The sequence below is a fragment of the Polyodon spathula genome, chromosome 21 (assembly GCF_017654505.1).
Source record: "Polyodon spathula isolate WHYD16114869_AA chromosome 21, ASM1765450v1, whole genome shotgun sequence".
In the NCBI taxonomy this organism is placed as follows: Eukaryota; Metazoa; Chordata; class Actinopteri; order Acipenseriformes; family Polyodontidae; genus Polyodon; species Polyodon spathula.
The window spans coordinates 28,720,373-28,738,633 of record NC_054554.1 but is presented as its reverse complement, the minus strand read 5'-3'; the positions used below and the strand labels follow the sequence as shown (position 1 = coordinate 28,738,633).

Genomic DNA, 18,261 nt, shown 5'->3' with positions numbered 1-18,261 from the left:
AGTTACCCACTCCAAATTATTTATGCACTTCCTTATAAAACAACACCAAGTACATATACAGCACACGCTGCTGTGCTTTGCTACCGACTAACTGTTCTGAATGTGCATGCCTATCGCTATGTGTTTTCCTAAGAAGGAGATCTCCTTATTCATTCCAGACTAAATGAATGGAGGCAGAACACTATCCAACTGAACTATCCAAGTAAACAGTGCAAGCTCAATCTGGAAAGATCAGCCTCATTCTGAGAGTGGTGGAACACAGTTTGTGTTCATCTTTAGCTGCGGTTCACATGGGTGCATTGACATTTGTTTAAAGTTTTATTACAATGAGGGAGGCCAGGAATGGGAGCCAAGGGATCCTACTACATTATCAGCCCCCCTCACTCTCCTTTAACCCTTCGAGTTTGTTTGCTTCGAGCTCAGTCTGGGTCATACTGCAATATTGCAACCATTTCAGAGGTTGACTTCTAGTCTCTCGAGTCACAGGACTGTTTCGCAATCAAGGTAGACTGATGGCCAGAGAAGAACTCTAGCTTGTTGTCCACACACACACACACACACAAACACACACGTCCCTCCTGGGAGGGGAGCTGGAAGAGCAGAAGCTGCAGGGTTGGTCTAGGCTCCTCAAGGCACTGGCTCTGGAACACAATGGGTGTAGCAGCTGCACCCTGTTGGCTTCCTGTCTTCGGAATGTTCCAATTAAACTTCTCAACCTTCCATAACTGTCTGTGAATGTGGCATGGTCCCAACCCACAGCACTTTAGCGGCATCACTCAGAGTAATACAGAGCCCCACTCTCCCTCTCGCTCCAGAATGCAGTGGGTGCGTTGGATGTGGCCTGACAGAGGTTTGCAGAAATGGAGTAGGGGTGTGTGTGTGTTACTGGAAAAGGGTTTGCGTAGGATCACAGCCTTGCCCAATACTGCTGAACCAAAGTATCAGATTCCTGAAAGCCCACAAATCTAAAGCATGACTATAATAGAGGGAACACCCAAGTAAAACTAAAGTACACTGAAGATTGAGACACTAAAAAGGATGCAGAGAATAAAAGGAAAAGAAACAGCTACGATACAGCACATCATATACATTTTTAATACGCTGTCCCTGCCAGATTCTCTACAAGTAGTCCACACATGACAACAGTAGATTGAGGGTGAGATCTGACAGCACACGCTTGATATTGGTGAATACAGAAAATCATTATTTTACTCAAACTGCCTGTAAACTGACATTTCCAAAGGAAGGCATACTTTGATGCATAGCTTCTGCATTCTGGGTGTGACACCTTGTGTGATGCCATTTAATAGAAAGAAGGTTAAGATTGTCTTCGGATATTGTTCTTTGATACTAAAGTTAATCCTTAAATACTTGCTAAAGAAGAGAAATGTCAAGCTTTCACAGAATGGAAACATCTAATGCTGTATGTATTACAGCTGGAGAAGCCCTACCTGACAGATAAAGGAAAATGAAATTGCTTAGATTATATACATTACTATCGGCTTACTTTTGAATAACTTTTGTTATCCTACTATTTTAAGTAATAATTCTCACTGAATGTACTGGTGTGAGTTGTGGGTTTAGATTTATACATGCATGAATGTTAAAGTATATATATATTTGAGAATAGCTTTGTATTAGATTGCATGTATGTTATTTAAAAATGTAATCACACACAAAAAAAAAAAAGTTGTGACATGCCGAAGTTTCCAGCTGGGATTTCACAGTCTCTATCAGCTCAGGAATAATCAGGGTACTGTTGACCTGCAATGACCTAGACACTGACAGCAGCTTGCAAAGCGTGCTGCATTGACCAGAGAAAACCTAAGGATGCAAAGCTGGATAGATTACCCCTCAAGGATGCACTTTATTTGTCTTTAACTATCCTGACAGTGTTTGAGAATGTAAGCGTGATTAATGTTAAATCCCATTACTGATCCAATTCATCGGTTACCTGCCTTCCTGTTAGTTTTACGCTGTACTGTATTATTAAATCCAGAACCTGACAGTTTTGGGCTTGGGAATTTTCCTGCTTAATATTCTTAACCCCCACCAATCCCCCTTCCCAGAAATTGATCTCCTTCGCTCTAGACTTTAGGGAGATCTAGCACAGTGGTGTAGTCCAGCTGCAACACGCTCAAACGCCATTCCAGTACTCTAGTACTCTACCAGTGCCCAAACTCACGCCATAGGCAAGCCAAGTCACATGACTCACATCTCCCGCACAACTGTTTGATTCCGTTAATACTCCTCTTGATGCATTAGGACCTTCTATTACCAACTACTTCTTTAAGAAGGCTAAAATGAAATGCTGATGAAAGCGACAGAAACAGTGCATCGACTACGACTGTGGGCACAAACACAAACGAAGCTGGAGAAAGAGACTTTGTGGAAATACCTACCACATGTGTTGCTAGAAGTACAGTACGCATAAAACGTGAATTTGTACAATACATTTTGTTTATAGTTCAGCGAGGTTTCTGGTACCTTTAGCGAGTGTGGATGCGGTGAATAAGCATACTGTACCTGGTCTGTCTCAAGGGGATGGGCAGGGAGATACACAGGAAAGGATCAAAGGTGTTGCTCTGTTTAAGGCAGTGAGGGCAGGTCAGTGATGACCTGGAGAAAAAAAAACAAACACGGGGTCATTTCAGCAAAATCAGAGACTCAGTCAAGACAGAAATAAAGATTGCTTCGGTAGTCACAAATGCATCTCTTTACAACACCTCAGTTTATAAACCAGACCTTTGTTTGATATGCTTTTTTGTACTTTTAATAAAAAATAGCATATAAATAGCACACAGAGAAAATCTCTAACTGAATTAATCAGAATCAGGGTTTCAGAATATAAATTCTGGAAGACTATCCTAGGATTTCATTTTAATTAAGGAGCTGCTATCCTGTTTTTTTTTTTTGTTGCTTTTTTCACGCATTGCTACTTTTGATAATTGCACATAGTTTTTATTGTTTGACACATTTACAAGCTGCTACAAGGAGGATAGCCATAATTACAATGCAATCTTGGGTATGTATGATAAATGAACGGAACCTGGCTGACAATCCAACAGGTTTCCTGCGGGGTGCTGGGGTGGTAGAGGCATTCCTGAAATTTCACATAAATCTAGTTTTTAATTTAAAAAAAAATAAATTAAAACTATGTGTAATTTCAAAGCACTCCTGGTATAACTCATGCTGTCTGGCAGATGCACCAGTAAATTGAACAGTTCAAATCCGTGAGGGGTTGGTCTCATAAGTGCATCTGCAATTACTTCTCTGCTGTAGTGCAGTGCATTGCTGCCCCACCCTTTACTGGCTCTGACAAAGTGAATTTACAAAGAACAATGGGAATTTAAACTTGTATATTAATCCGTAGGCTAGTTACATTAATGACTGGTTTCACAAAATCATATTGGCACATGTTATTTTAGATAAGGTAGTCCAAGATTAATGTGGTCTATGAAACCGGAATGTGTCCGCTATGTACAGAGAGCTTGCCTGTTTGCACATTTGAAGTGTTAATAACATACTTGGTAAGGGATATGCTTCAGGCTAGTCTTAATACATGTGCTGCTGCTTCTTTTATTTTCCTCTCATAACAACTCGGAGAACATGGCTGCTTGGAGAGGGAATTGAGTCTGAAGGTAAAGTCAGCCCCTTGCCTGCACTCAATTTGGAAACAATTTTCTGCTTTAATGAGTCGTTTATCAAAAGAGCTCCTCGATACTGTGTGGTTGGGATGGATGTTGTCACCGCTCAGCCCAATTTTTTCATTTTTTATCATTTCCTCAGACGATTCTCTTCCCAGAGTGCACTCTAAGCTGATATAAGTACACAACCAGCATTATTAAGCATAAAACACCATCTAGCTGCTATTAATAGATTAATTATTCAGTAACACTTTACATTAAGTGTCTCTAATTGCTGTGTAATTACACAGTAGTTAGTTAGTAAATACATGTGCACCTGCACATGATTACAATGTTATTATGCATAATCACAATGTACTTAATGTGCAAATCTTTCTGTAAATGCCCAAGTAATTTTATCAGAAAAGGGCTAGGGTTAGGTTTAGAGTTATATCATGGAAAAAGATGTACACATTAAGTACATTGTACCTATACATAATAACGTTAGAATCATGTGTAAGTACACATGCATTTACTACTATGTAAACATCACAGAAATTAGAGACACATTGGAAAGTGTTATCAGTTATTCTTTATTTATGCACTTAATCTTTCTGAATCTACTCGGACTGCAAAGTGATTTCACTACAGAGAGGCCGAAGCAGGGTTAAAGAAGTTTGTTATTACTATTTGGCATAGCTAGTGGAGTTTAAGTACTAACTGGAGACTTATTTTATGCTGGTTTATTACTTACTTTTCACTCTATTATGTATAATAAAAAAAACAATTACCTGCAATATAATCGGTTATTTTGTGGACTTTTTCCAATAAATAAAGTGTTGCATTCTCTTTGTATTTTGTTTTCAACACTTTTTCAAAATAAAATGCCCAATTACCACTTAATTTGCATCTAAACAGCTTGTAGTGCTGTAAACTAACCCAGCACACAAAGAAACAGTTTAGGGAAGATCGTTTACTCTTTCATTATTTAAGTCTTTGTGCCACACAGAGTGTTCCCAAGCTGACTTGTATGAGAGTGGAAGAATCAAGCAACATGCACCTCTACTGTACTAGGGTCCTAATCAAGCACGCCTTGATTAGGAAGCTTCCCTAGAACAGGGCGTGTCTTTTTACACTGTTCCAGCATTGGAAGTTTTCAAAAACATCCAAAAAATGACGACTAATGTGCTTGATAACATCGTAGCGTAATGCAGAATCAGCTCCGATGAACCCGGGTCAGGTATCAGTCTGCAATTACCCCGCGATTATCATACGTGCTTGCAATTGCATAGCAAACCGAAGCCTATACTTAATTCACTGTTAATTGCCATTGTGATTAGTATGGATTTCGTGTTCAAATGTGGCACAGTGAAAGACCTCAAATTAAACTTCTGATTTGAGTCTGCACACTACCACAGTCTCTCTCTCTCTCTCTTTCTGCACTGTGGCTACATGTTGGCAGTTGAAGGGATTCTTACCATACGGTCTGCAGTAGCTATGGCAATGCTATATGCCGTATTAAAGGGGCAACCTGTTAATTTGTCATTATACTACGTGACATTTCAATTGTGCCACAATAGTGTAAGCAATGCCAATGCAAAATGGCAAGCAGTTGCAGTACTGTGGTTCAATATCAGTACCACTGTGCTATCATAAAGACCCCTGTGCTATGTTGCACCAAATCTTCTTTGGCATTTTCTTTTTCTTTGTTATGAAGCAAAGCCTCCACATTGAAAGGAGTTGCAGATACATTAACCAGCCGTGCAGGTACCTTTGTCAGTTTTTTCCCACACTAGATGAAACTGTGTTTAATGCCCTGGGGGGCATTTAAAAGATATCTATTTAATGACTTCCTTCGTGTACTCGTACCTTATTGTAACTGCATTGTTCAAGTGAACAAAAAACAAGTTGGGTCTAGCTGGACACAACTCCGCTGCAGAGCTAAATCAGCAGCTTTACAGGCATCTCGAACCACCACCCCCCCTGCCCACTAATCTGACTAGCTCAGCTGGAGCAGTGCTACCCACAAGGCTGCCCCCCCTCAGATGATATACAGAAGATTAACAATAAGGTGAAGGCAGAAGAAGGGAATAATAATGCTAATACAAGTAAAAGAGTCTACTGCTTCCCCTGTGCGCTGATGCACCGCTTTCATCTGCTTATTCAGCGCACAGCCACACGGCACGGTGCTGTTAATATAATGTGCGGGCATGCATTCTGTTATTAAGAATATGCTTCCCTACAAGTGCAGTCAAATGATTGCTTTCAACAAGCAAACAGGACACGACTGGCAATTGCAGTTCCAATAGCATTCTGACATTACAAATGGGGCAACCCCAGGCTCATTACGATGGCAGGGTATAAGTAATAAGCAATCACAATTCCTTACAAAACTACAACTTTTTGTTGTTCAGTCCCTCATATATGTTTACTATGGTATTTTTGCATATGGTTATACTATGCATTTATCATAGTTTACCCTGTTTATTAATAAGCTTTATTATACCTCACTATTTTTTACAATGCTTGCCTATGCTTTACCATGCTTTCACTATGCTTTATTACATTATGTCTTTACTATGGTAAACATTTATAAGGGTTAACCAAGCACTTTATATTTAAAGAAACATAATTTGCCATACAGAATGGAGTTATTTATAATACAGTAGCGCTCCATTATCGTATCCCCCAGCACAGCGGTAGCCTGCTTTTTCTCCATGTTAAAGCTACACAGGGTTGAATGACTTGCCTAAGCTCACACTGTGAGTCGGTGCGTGTCCTAGGATTCAGATCAAGGTCTGATGACTCTTAATCCTTCAGTTTAACTATAAATGAGACTGCCTGCAAAAACACAGACCTTGGGCATCAATAGTGTCATTAGCACCATGTCTTTCTTATCAGAGAAAAGCACCCACTGAAGTTACAAAACCTTGAAATAAACAATCCAGGATTTTAATTCAACGGCTCTTAGGTATCCACACAGTAAGTAGTTATTAGTTTGGAAAAAATTAACAGATGGTAAAAAAGCCGTCGTGCAAAACACTTTGGAGTAAAAGGCTTTGCGAATCAGCTTTAAGTAATTTGACCAGGACAACTCAAACTTTAATTCTAAAAGCATTGCCAGAATGACACGGGCACATACCGGCCCTGTGCATCTTTACATTAAAAGCAGTGTCATCTAGCGCACAGATGTGTATAGCGCTGGCTCTTCTCTGAATAACTGTAATAAGGAGCACTCAGAACATGTAATTTAAAACAGCTTGCACTTCCAATAATGGTGAAGAAGAAAAAGAAGGTTTGATGAGCAAGCCATAGTGCTTGATATCTTTGCATCCTGTAGCTGTCTGTTTTGTCACTGTATTCAGTTCATGCCGAATCTGTTTTTGCAGCTAAACCAAAAACAAACTGAGTCTGTGTTTACTGGACACATACAGCACTCTGAGGTCATACAGACAGAGGCTGAGGTATACAATAAGCAACATTCATACAGTCAGTATATCAATCTGATAAGCTGTTAATCATTCCTGCCCAGGCTAGTTTCATTCTGTCAAGCCCAAATCCAAACTGAGGTCAGCAACAGGCTCCAGCTTCTGCACCTGTGACCTGCTAGAACCTGTCTCACCACTCCCAAGCCAAATTAAAACACAGTGAAATGTAGCTGCTGCATGGGTAGCAATTAGGAGGTTTTTTTACTGCCAGTGCAGACAGCTCAGCTATGTGAGAAAGCTGCACATTAAATTATGAGATGAGTTTTATGGAGTCCTGTAATTAGTGTGGGTGCAGGAATACAAAGGTTCTGTGTTTCAGAAACGCAGGGAGAGACGTGCACTTCTGCAGCACTGGCAAAACCAAAAAAAAAACAAACAAAAGAGTTACTTTAAAAGATTAAAACAGTCGGGTCAAGTGTGGCCATATAACAGCTTTAATCAAAGCAATTAGTGTTTGATTCAAAACCCATTCTTCATTTCTTTATTGAAGTTAAAAAGCGTTACCAGCTATCAGAGGACTCCATTAAAAGCCACACCTGTTCTGCAAATCCTTTCTAAATAAACCACTTAATAATGCTGTTGCCTAGCTTGATGCCCCCTACAGACAGCAGTAGATTGTGACCACATAATATGTTAATGAAAGTGCAATAATGCAACAGCTGCTGCTACAACTACTACTAACACTAATAATAGCAGTAATGCGACCACTAACTTGATCATTATATATACTGCTCTGCAGACAGGACACAAGGGTGTATATTATACTCTGACTGGGCATTGCTTTCCTACCCAATCAATAGGGAGAGGAAGCCTGGAATATGATGCCATCGCTTAGGGTCGAAATGAAATCCTGGACTGCTGGCATCCTTGAATTGCTGGGTTCTCATCAGGGCCTATTTTAATCATCTAAAGAGTGGCGGATCTTAATAACGTCATGCTTAAATTAATAAACCTGTTCTTTACGTTTTTTTCCCGTATTCAGTTAAGTTAATAAGTGGGTCAATAAACGTCAGTGGATTGATTAGGGATGGAAATAAGACTCCTATTGCATAGCACTTTCACCCTTTTCAGGTTTTACTATGAGCTTGATAAGTAACAGTGTATAGGAAACAAGCTTAGGTGTGTCTTTGTAAACTTATTGTAAAACCAGGACTGGATCAAACTGCGATGCAACGGGAGTCTTATTTCCGTCCCTGTTAATATAGAGTTAAAGGTTGGCGGTATTAAGATCTGACACAGTTTAGCTTATTAAAATAGATCCATTATCACCGATTCACTGAATTCCTGAGAAAAATGGCTTATTCTGAATAAGTTTCTGCTCTAAGATGAATATTGAATTATCAGCTACATTTAATACGCACTTTGTTAAGACTTCAGAGAAGGTGTTGCCAAAACTTTGAAAAGTACCGGTATTAAAAAATAACCTTGCCTGCATCAGATGAAGAAAGCTAATTGAAATGACTTGTAATGTTTCCTGGCAACTTTATGTACTGCATAACCTACTGTGAATACTTTCGTTTCCCTGCAACTTTATGTACTCATCATGTATACCATTTCATCATTATACCTTCACTATATATATATATATATATATATATATATATATATATATATATATATATATATATATATATATATATATATATATATATATATATTGTATAATGTATATATTGCTACTGCCCAGCTGCAGTAAGTCAAGCTACTGTAACACTGAACAATCCATTCTTCATGCTCCAGCACAGCTTAAATTAACTCCAAAAAACCCCAGACTTAAATGACCCAAACAGACAAACAAATCTCACTCATCATTGTGTGTTTGTTGTTTGATCTGAGGGCAGCAATGCAGTGTGAGGTAAGGAGGCAGGACACCACTGGCCTCTGTGAAGCTGAAGATTAAGCCCTCTATAATCAGGGCATGTCGACCTTCAGCACTCACTGCCAAGGCAGCTCTGCCAGCATGCCTTCCGATACCAGTTCCTCCCCACAGCACACAACCTGAAATCAATGAAGAAGCTTGAGGGAGCAGACAGCAGCTACGGATAGCTCTATTATCACTGTTAGGCTCACCAGCAAAATTGATCTGAAAACATCAAGCCAGAGACAGAGACACAGCTGAGGTTTTCTGATTCTCGAACGGTCCTGTAGTTCTGATTCTCGAATGGTCCTGTAGTTCTGATTCTCGAATGGTCCTGTAGTTCTCTTTTGATTCAGTTTCACTGCTTTCTGCCAGCCCCAGGTTTGAAATGTCTTACTAATATCTAATTATGCGCGTTTTGTAAAATGGTCTGTTTCAGTTTCTGCTTAAATCATTTGCCAGGCTTCTGAAAAGACTCCTGAACATTGGTCTTATAAATTACCACTACTGGCGTGCCACTGCAGTTTCTGTGCTGTTCCCTCTGCAACTGTGTGTAAGTTCAGTAAATCTCTATACAAAGGTCACAGAAAGGACAAAAAATGACACCTGTGCAACCCCCTCAAGCTCCCTCACTTAGATTTAGTTTTAATTAGTTATTTTCAGAAGCAGGCTACTTTGCAAAAAAAAAAAAAAAAAAAAAAAGGGGGTATACGTTCACTAAAACAGGCTGACAAATACATCTTTAAAACTTCACAGAAATAAAATAATAATAATAATAATAATAATAATAATAATAATAATAATAATAATAGTAGTCAAGCACAAAAGAACAAAACAAAATCACAATATAAGACGACTAATGGGGCAGAGGGCAGCGTGGAAAAGCTGCAATTTTTCAGAAATCCTACAGTATGAAACTCCTTGAACAACATTATTATTTTTGGTATACTTTTGTGACGAGACAGACCTCTGGGAGTGCACGCATTAGGAAGATTAGTCCACCTGCAGTAATGAGTATCTGAATGAATGACTGTTGAGCCAGTAATGGGTTATAACGAGGCTTGAGAGAACACGATCTATCACAGGAACAGTAGCTAGGTCCCTACCGTTACATTTCAAAAGACGGACGGCAGAGGTGTGTGGAATCTGCTGTGCATTTAACAATCCTGTGATCAAAGGAATCCTGGATCCTTCGAATCCGTAAAGGATTACCATCTCATGTGGTAGTCAGATGCAACACAGTTCATCAGCGTGATTGTAGTGACTGTTTGCAGGCTAATGCTGCTCTTCTATTAGACAGGCTTGCATTTTGCTTCCATGCGGTATGACTGGGGCCAGTGTTTCAATTATTCAAACCAGCACTGCTTGATATGTATTCAGAGACAAAATGAATGTACAGATACGTCCGCGTTACAGAATTTAAAAATATCAAAAACCTAATACAATGCACCAATGACATCTGAAATTTTCTTTCTACAGTACAGCAGAGCGTTTTTTCCTTCGTTTATGGGGTTGTTTGACAGATGGTATAAAGCACCCCTATAACTTTACTTTTAGAATTCCTGAAATTTTAAAAGCTGCACCCCCCTTTTGCGGGTCACGTTTAGTCACAATGGGTAAGACAGTATATTTGACACTAATAGATGGACTGACAGGTGCGCCTGTTTCAAAGTCTGCCCACACTACTGCTGTTTCCTGAAGAATAGTTACATTATAATTGCTGCCTGTCCTCGGCAGAACACTCAGAGATCCCATAGAATGCTTGGCTGCGGAAACAGTCATGGTGAGAAAATAATTAATTCTTCTAAAACTCCTGACCTTGAAAAAACTCTTTAAAAATAATCCTTTCTGAATCGGAGAAAAACAAAACAAAACAATGCAGCCTGCAAAGCATGCAGCAGCAATCTCCCAGGATCTCAATTTAATATACAACAGCGTCTCAAAACAATAAAACAAAATACAAAGCCTGAAATCTTCAATAGTAAACCTGTATGTGCCAATCAAATTACTTCCTCATCTTCGGTGTTTCTAAATTGGGAATTAATTGGCTCACATATAGATGGGATTGATTAAAAACAAAACCAGCATGGTAAAAAATAGATACGCATTGTAATAAACAGCGAGATATAGTAAAGCATATTAATAAGCATGGCAAACCAGGATAAACTATGATACATGCATACATGGAAAAGCATGGGAGAAAAATGCAAAAAATACTGTGCAAAAATAACATGGCAAACTTTTATAAGGGCTATTCAACTGATTCGAATTATGATGGATTGAAATACTGCTATTGTTTAAATGTTAAAATAGGACTTTGAATGAATGGAACAGCAGTGTTATTTAGCCTGGCCACTGTTTAAATCAATAGAAGTCTTTTCTCCTGTGAAGTGCTCAGGCTGTCAATGTAGAATGGGGCATGCTTACCTATACTGAGCCTGGAAGTGCTCCCGCACGAAGCTCTGACTCCCGGGGGTCCCGGTGGCGTGCTGTCCCCCTCCAGGAGTGTCCTCTCCAGACTGGGTCTGCAAACCAACACAGAAAACACTGTCAGCTCCAGCCTCCCACTGCCTGCAGAACCTGCCCTGCAACTTGAAGCGCCTGCAGCAATTCTAACAGTGTTTAAAACTGTCGGATGAGTGCTGTGATACTCACGGATGAGTGCTGTCGGATGAGTGCTGTGATACTCACGGATGAGTGCTGTCAGATGAGTGCTGTGATACTCACGGATGAGTGTTGTCGGATGAGTGCTGTGATACTCACGGATGAGTGCTGTCGGATGAGTGCTGTGATACTCACGGATGAGTGCTGTGATACTCACGGATGAGTGCTGTTGGATGAGTGCTGTGATACTCACGGATGAGTGCTGTCGGATGAGTGCTGTGATACTCACGGATGAGTGCTGTCGGATGAGTGCTGTGATACTCACGGATGAGTGCTGTCGGATGAGTGCTGTGATACTCACGGATGAGTGCTGTGATACTCACGGATGAGTGCTGTTGGATGAGTGCTGTGATACTCACGGATGAGTGCTGTCGGATGAGTGCTGTGATACTCACGGATGAGTGCTGTCGGATGAGTGCTGTGATACTCACGGATGAGTGCTGTTGGATGAGTGCTGTAATACTCACGGATGAGTGCTGTTGGATGAGTGCTGTGCTTTGCTTTCTGCCTGTTGCCGTTGTATTTATTTTGCATTATTTCCGGCCTATTTACTGGTAATTGTTCCTGAATTGTATGGATCTATGCTGCTGCTACTGAATCTCAATGGGTTGTTCACCTATGGTTGCAATATTCTGCCACCAGGTGGAGTTATGCACTGTGTGAAAATCCACACTGCACCTGCTGATAAAATTTTATAAAATCAGCATATTATCAGATTCTACCCTTATGCAAGAAGTTGGTCTGTGATAAACTCAACCCGAATTGATCTGCAACAACAATATAATAATAATAATAATATTTATTTTTCATTCAACATCTAAATCCATCATTGCCTTAATTATAACCCTTCTAAGTCAATTACCTGTAACGACAGCACCACAGGGTCCTGACTGAGACCAAGATGACATTAACGATGGCTGCAATTAAATGTAATGAGAGGCTTTTATAGAATCAGCCATTTGAGCTAAATGAATTGAGTGAGCCCCCCCCCAGTCTTCATGTCCTAGATCATATGGGCAATTGCACTGCTAGATGCACTGCAGTTACAGATTCTGTCCCATCGGGGGGATGAGATGAGATGAGGTGAGGAGCTCTAAAACCATGAATGCAGACTGACTTTTTTTTACTCAACTGAAGTGAAATCTTTTGAGGCTTTGCACTGCAGGTAATAGAAAGGTCAGTTATGATAAATGACTTGTAGAGACCCAGGAGGGTCAGCACATTATTCATTTCCAGTAGGAAACATGGCCAGTTCATTTGTTTATGAAGAACACAGTGGAAAACGTTGCCCGAATTGGATTCAGTTTCAAACTGGGTTTAGCCACCTCAATGTGTTAGGGGTGGGGGGAGGCCAGAGGGGGCATACCTTTGTCTTGTACATTTGGTTACATTTTTACAAATATTTTTATACAGCATGCTTTCTACTATTTAAAAAATCAGCTATGTATTCATTTTTTTTTTTTTTTTTTTTTTTTTTACAACTCCGATCATTAGATACATATCCGATGACCTCATAATGGAGAGAATACAGGGATCAATGGCCATCTGTTTTAACTGGGTACCCCTCCCCTATCGCTGAGAGCAATCGCGGATAAGCTGTTCACTGTGACTAACAGGCTTACACTGGTGAAAGATTTCCATATCAGAAATGATTGAAATCCCTGGTGCACGGCCTGGGGGAAAGCACAGGGGAGCAGAGCCTGTCACTGCCGTTTTAAGTCAGTAATAACTGTGAATCAATATAAAATGCAACCAATAGCGCAGCTCCAAGGCTAATTAAAGTTCTGTGCCTTAGTGTGTGGTCTACCAGCACCTCAGTGACACAATCGCGGCTCACAGTGTGGAACTGAAACCTCTAACGAGAATGTGGCTTCGGACTTGGAAAGTGCAAGCTAAGGGGGGTTGCCTTTCTATGTAGTCTGGAGAGAGGCAGCTGACCCCGTGAGAGCAGAAAGGGCTGGAATTAGAGACGTCTTGAGGAGGTGAAGCCAGCATGCAGAAGCATGAATTGAAAAGGGGAGAATGAAAGCCTAGCCACTCTCTCACATCTCTTTAATTAGGTTCATGCTATAACATAATTGGATGCTGATGAGGAATTTCAATTAGTGTGGACACTCCTATCCATTGAGATCCCATGACAATACCACTGCAAAATACTGAAAAAAAACAGAGCTGAGCCATTATTTACAGACCAAAGCCCTACTGCAACACAATGGAACAAACATTACACCACAACCCTGACAAAGTAGAACACTATCTGATACTGATAAGGTAGCTTATTAAGCAACCAGTAATGGTTTTGTTTCGTACTATAGTGATAAGCCATAATTTGAAAATGTTAATATTCTAGCAATGGCAGTCTCATATCGTTGGAGCTGCCACACAGCTGTTAACGCATCATTACTTCAGATCCATTGATTGTTTCGGAAAACAGGAGAGAAAGGGTTAATTGTTGCATTACCGGATTTGAGTAAAAAGAACCAGTCTAAATTGGCAGTTTTCTCTCTGAGACCAGCCCACGCTGGGGCTGCTGTTCTACTCAAAGCCAGCAAACTCAGGCAAGTCTGGAGTCATTCTTTCAAAGTTATGCCTGATCAGCGTGGAGGCAGACAGAGGCTGTTATCAGTGCGGTTTCAGGAGTTTCTGAAATCGAAAATGTCACACTTTGTCACGCGGGAAGAAGCTAAACGTTTCCAAAAATGTAAAAAAAAAAAAAAAATATACCTTTTTCCTTAATTTAGTCCTAGGATCTCTTCAAAATGAGGCACTTCCTGTAGGTAACTATCATTGCATACACTCGTTTTATAATGCTTCTTTTAATTTCTTTACCTTGTTAAATTCTCCTTGCTCTCTAAGCTTGCAGTCTCAGAAAAGACTTTACTATCTGTTCATACAGGAGGGACGTCATTTACTCATATTTTTCATGAATGATGGACAGTCCTATTAAATAATATATCAAACAGTTATCTATAGAGCAGCTGTATGTTGAGTGATGTATTGGACAGTAAAACACAAGGAAATCAGTGGAACAAGCTGTGCTAATGACTGATTTATGCCACATTTTATACTTTTGACCAAACTAAAACCTAACACTTGGTAGAGTATCTCTGTTGTTTTAAATCTGATATGTAGTTTGACAATAAAAGTTTTCAGCATGTCCTTGAAAGTTATGTTATCCGCTTCCCCCATTTGCCATTCAGAGCCGGACAACAAAACATTTCTCCACCACAACACCCCAGTGGAGCTGCACAAAGCCATGCCGCTTCCCAGCTCCTCTGAAGCTTGTCCTCCCAGGGTTCAAAGAGATCTCGTGGGAGGAGAAAGATTAGAAGATAGTTCTAAAGCCTTCTAACAGCCCTCCTGTAAGTTTTAGAAAAGACAGAGGCTGGCGTACTGCCAACCCCCCTCCCGCTCCACCCCCACCCTGCTCCAGAAAGAAAGAACACAAATTATAAGCTATGACTTGTTTACTACACATAGCTTCACTTCCACATTTTCCAGAATTTCCTGAGACGCCAATCTTTATTTTACATTTTTTTTAAAGAAAAAAATATTGTGTCTGAGTCTTTGAGATGTATGTTTATCACTAACTCTAGCCTAGCCCTAGCCCTAATCCCTGGACAGAACAATTTTTTTAAAAAGCAGAAAGGAGGATTACATAAAAGAAATAGAACCCGAATAACATCTTTTTAATGACCAATTTACACAGCCATAAAACACAGACCAAAACCTACTGCAGTAAATATAAGAGGAAATAAACAATCCAATGAGGACTAGTCATTCCCACTCTAAGGAAAACATTCCTTTAAGAAAAAACTAACCCTAAACTTAGCCTGGACCCCTGGCAAGTGCAACTGTGAAACAACTATTCATGAGACTCTCATTGACAATTTGTTCATGGTTACTACTATATGTGCACATTGGCATTTCAAGTTGTATAAAAAACATCAGACACCCCTGAGTCTGCACCTTATTATTAGAAAATACTTTGATCTCAAGCCTTTATTCCAGTTTATAATGGTAACAACACACTGTATATATTTGTATCCCCTGTGATAATATGACAAAAAGCATTTTTCTACACGCTGTATATCACACGTTCTCTAATCAATATTTTTCGATTGCTAATAGCAATACAAACATCGCACACAGGGTTCTGCTTGCACAGAGAGAAACCCTGAATAACCCTGAATTGCTTACTTTTACTGAAAAGCATCAGACACACCCCTAGGACACTAAACTTTGCACCATGTCGTTTTCCGAACAAACAAGTGCATTGAAAGTTGCTTCTTCAGGGTAAGGTATTCGCATTGTACATTTTTATAAAGCACCTTCTGCTTAGAGCAGACCTGCCAAACCAGTTGAGGGATGCCTTTCAATGTGGCGATTGATGTTCCTGCTTATTTTAGTACACCTGGTAATTAAAAAGCATTGCGTTATGCATAAAATATGTTTTTTTTATACAGTGCTACCCTCTCACCCTCCTAATCTGTTGACTGTTTGCAATGTATTGTCAGCGCCTTCTTGTAAACAAGGTTTAAAAGAATGTAAAGTAATCATCACCCTCAAATAAATGCACTTCAGTAATTGCATGTTGTCTATAAACGTGGGTTCCTGGCCAGAGATGAGACACTTTTGTTTGGGAGGTTGGGAAAGGTGCAGTGAGTCATGAACAAGCACGAACACAGTTGCAGTTTTCAATTTGAATTAACCTTGCTACCAGATTAGGTGGGAAGCACCAGCTACATATTAGCAGCAGTGTTTGCACCAGGTACTTGCACAGACAGCGTGCACCTCGGACTGTCAGTTAATTTGCAATGAAATTGCAAGTGCAGTAACCCATGCAACGACACAAACCGAATTCCATGATCACTGCATGTTTCAAACAGCAGCGGGAGACACTGAAACAGCGGCTGTCAATTGAATACAGAGCAAGCATGGTTTCTTTTAAAGCAATTTCTTGATGATAATGAATTATATTAAAATGCTGTTCTGCCTTGCAACCAATTCCCCATAGTAATTTTACAAAACACTTTAAATTAAGAAGTTTAAATTAAGACAGCATATCTCTGTCCCCAAAGAATGTTGTAAGTTACTCATTTAACGGCCCAGTGGCTGATGCACTCGTTTTTCTCTTATGGTTGTCTGGACACGAAACTGTTTAGTGTAAAATCGTATCTGTCAGTTTAACTGGTGCCTAAGCGGTGCCAGTGGTGTTTATATATGGTGCTCAGATTTAAGAGGCATATTTTCCACATGTTACAGGACCTGCCAGGTACTGGCAGAGCTGGTGTGAGTGTTTAATTGTCTATCTGGGAACACCTGAGCTGACATGTTGAGTACCATTGGGTCCCCTTTCTTTTCATTTATTTTTCCCCGCAATGACGCTGGTAGTATTTCATCGATTCATATTCTGAAATGCAGAACTAGGTTTAACCCTCTCTTGTATATTTAAAGACTTTAATTTAAATGAATTTTTGATGCACATTAAAACTGTTACAGACTGTCTAGCAAAGAGGCCAGCAGCAATCTAGAGCCGTTTCGAGAACATCAGACTTACTTCATAAAAACAGACTTTAAAGGCAACTTGATAAATGCCTGAAACTAATTATCTTAACTAATGTATTAGTTTGGATTCATTGTGTATGTCATTTTCTCTTTTGGTAATCTTACCATGATATCATTTTAAAAGCACTGTGACAGAGAAAGAATGAATCTTGGTTATAAATCTCCCTCCCGACCTGTGAGGGCTCTGTGTAAAGGGAACAGAGTGCCCCGGACTGGATGGTTGGACAATTAATTCCAAGGGTTAGATGGAAGTCGGCCATCTAGAAAGGGGGCGGAGGTACAGTACATCAAGTCGTCACCCCAGAAGGGAAGCGATGTGGCAACCAGATTGGAGGAGAAACGATTGCACTTGCTAACCAAGGAGGCGCGACTGAAGGTACAAAAGTGGACGTGGCTAGGTGATCGGTTCCTTTTGTTACGGTTAAGAGCGAACTGTGATGGAAAAACTGTAAACTAATCTTGAGTGTTTTGTTTGTTTGTTGTGTCTAATAATACTTGTTTGTTCTTGTTAGACGGCTAACACAATCCGGAACTGTTGCTTAAGGCCAGCACCAAACCTGGACAACACTTCACAACTGTTCAAGGATAAATTGTATTTCACAACTCGTACTTTAGCACTCCCTCTGGACTTGTGATCATGTGTGTGTCTTGTGTGTGTTTACACTGTTTATTGTTTCAGGACTGAACCCCATGGATTTAACTGAGCAATGCACATCATCGTGTATTGCCAGTTCTCATTACTATTTACTGTTGTCAAGTGACTTTGGATTACAAATAAAACCATCATTTCACCAGTAACTGTGTTGTTTGTCATTCTCTTGAACACTGCATCACCTCTACACCTGCGCACTGCAAACCACTTTATCACAAGCACCAATAGAGCTCTCAAACATGTCTTTGTCTGCAGCTGGTACATTAGAGTCAAACCATTAACCAGTCCCCCAGCAATGCCCCTAGTGGATGCAACAAACCCACTGATTTTAGAAATCAGAGATAATGCAGAAACCTGCTCAATGGTCTAAATGAATGGAAATCCTACTTTGCAATTTACTCTCAT

General features: G+C 40.0%; 1 protein-coding gene across 2 annotated transcripts in view; it reads right to left on the bottom strand.

Annotated features, from left to right (window-relative positions):
• usp43a (ubiquitin specific peptidase 43a) overlaps positions 1-18,261 on the bottom strand; it is a 76,587-nt gene that overhangs the window by 33,213 nt on the left and 25,113 nt on the right. For both annotated transcript variants that reach the window (XM_041222005.1, XM_041222004.1), the window contains exons 3-4: positions 11,400-11,497; positions 2,527-2,619 (exon numbers count right to left, since the gene is read on the bottom strand). In XM_041222005.1, coding sequence (XP_041077939.1) covers positions 2,527-2,619; positions 11,400-11,497 — 191 coding nt within the window. The remainder of the gene's footprint in view (positions 1-2,526; positions 2,620-11,399; positions 11,498-18,261) is intronic.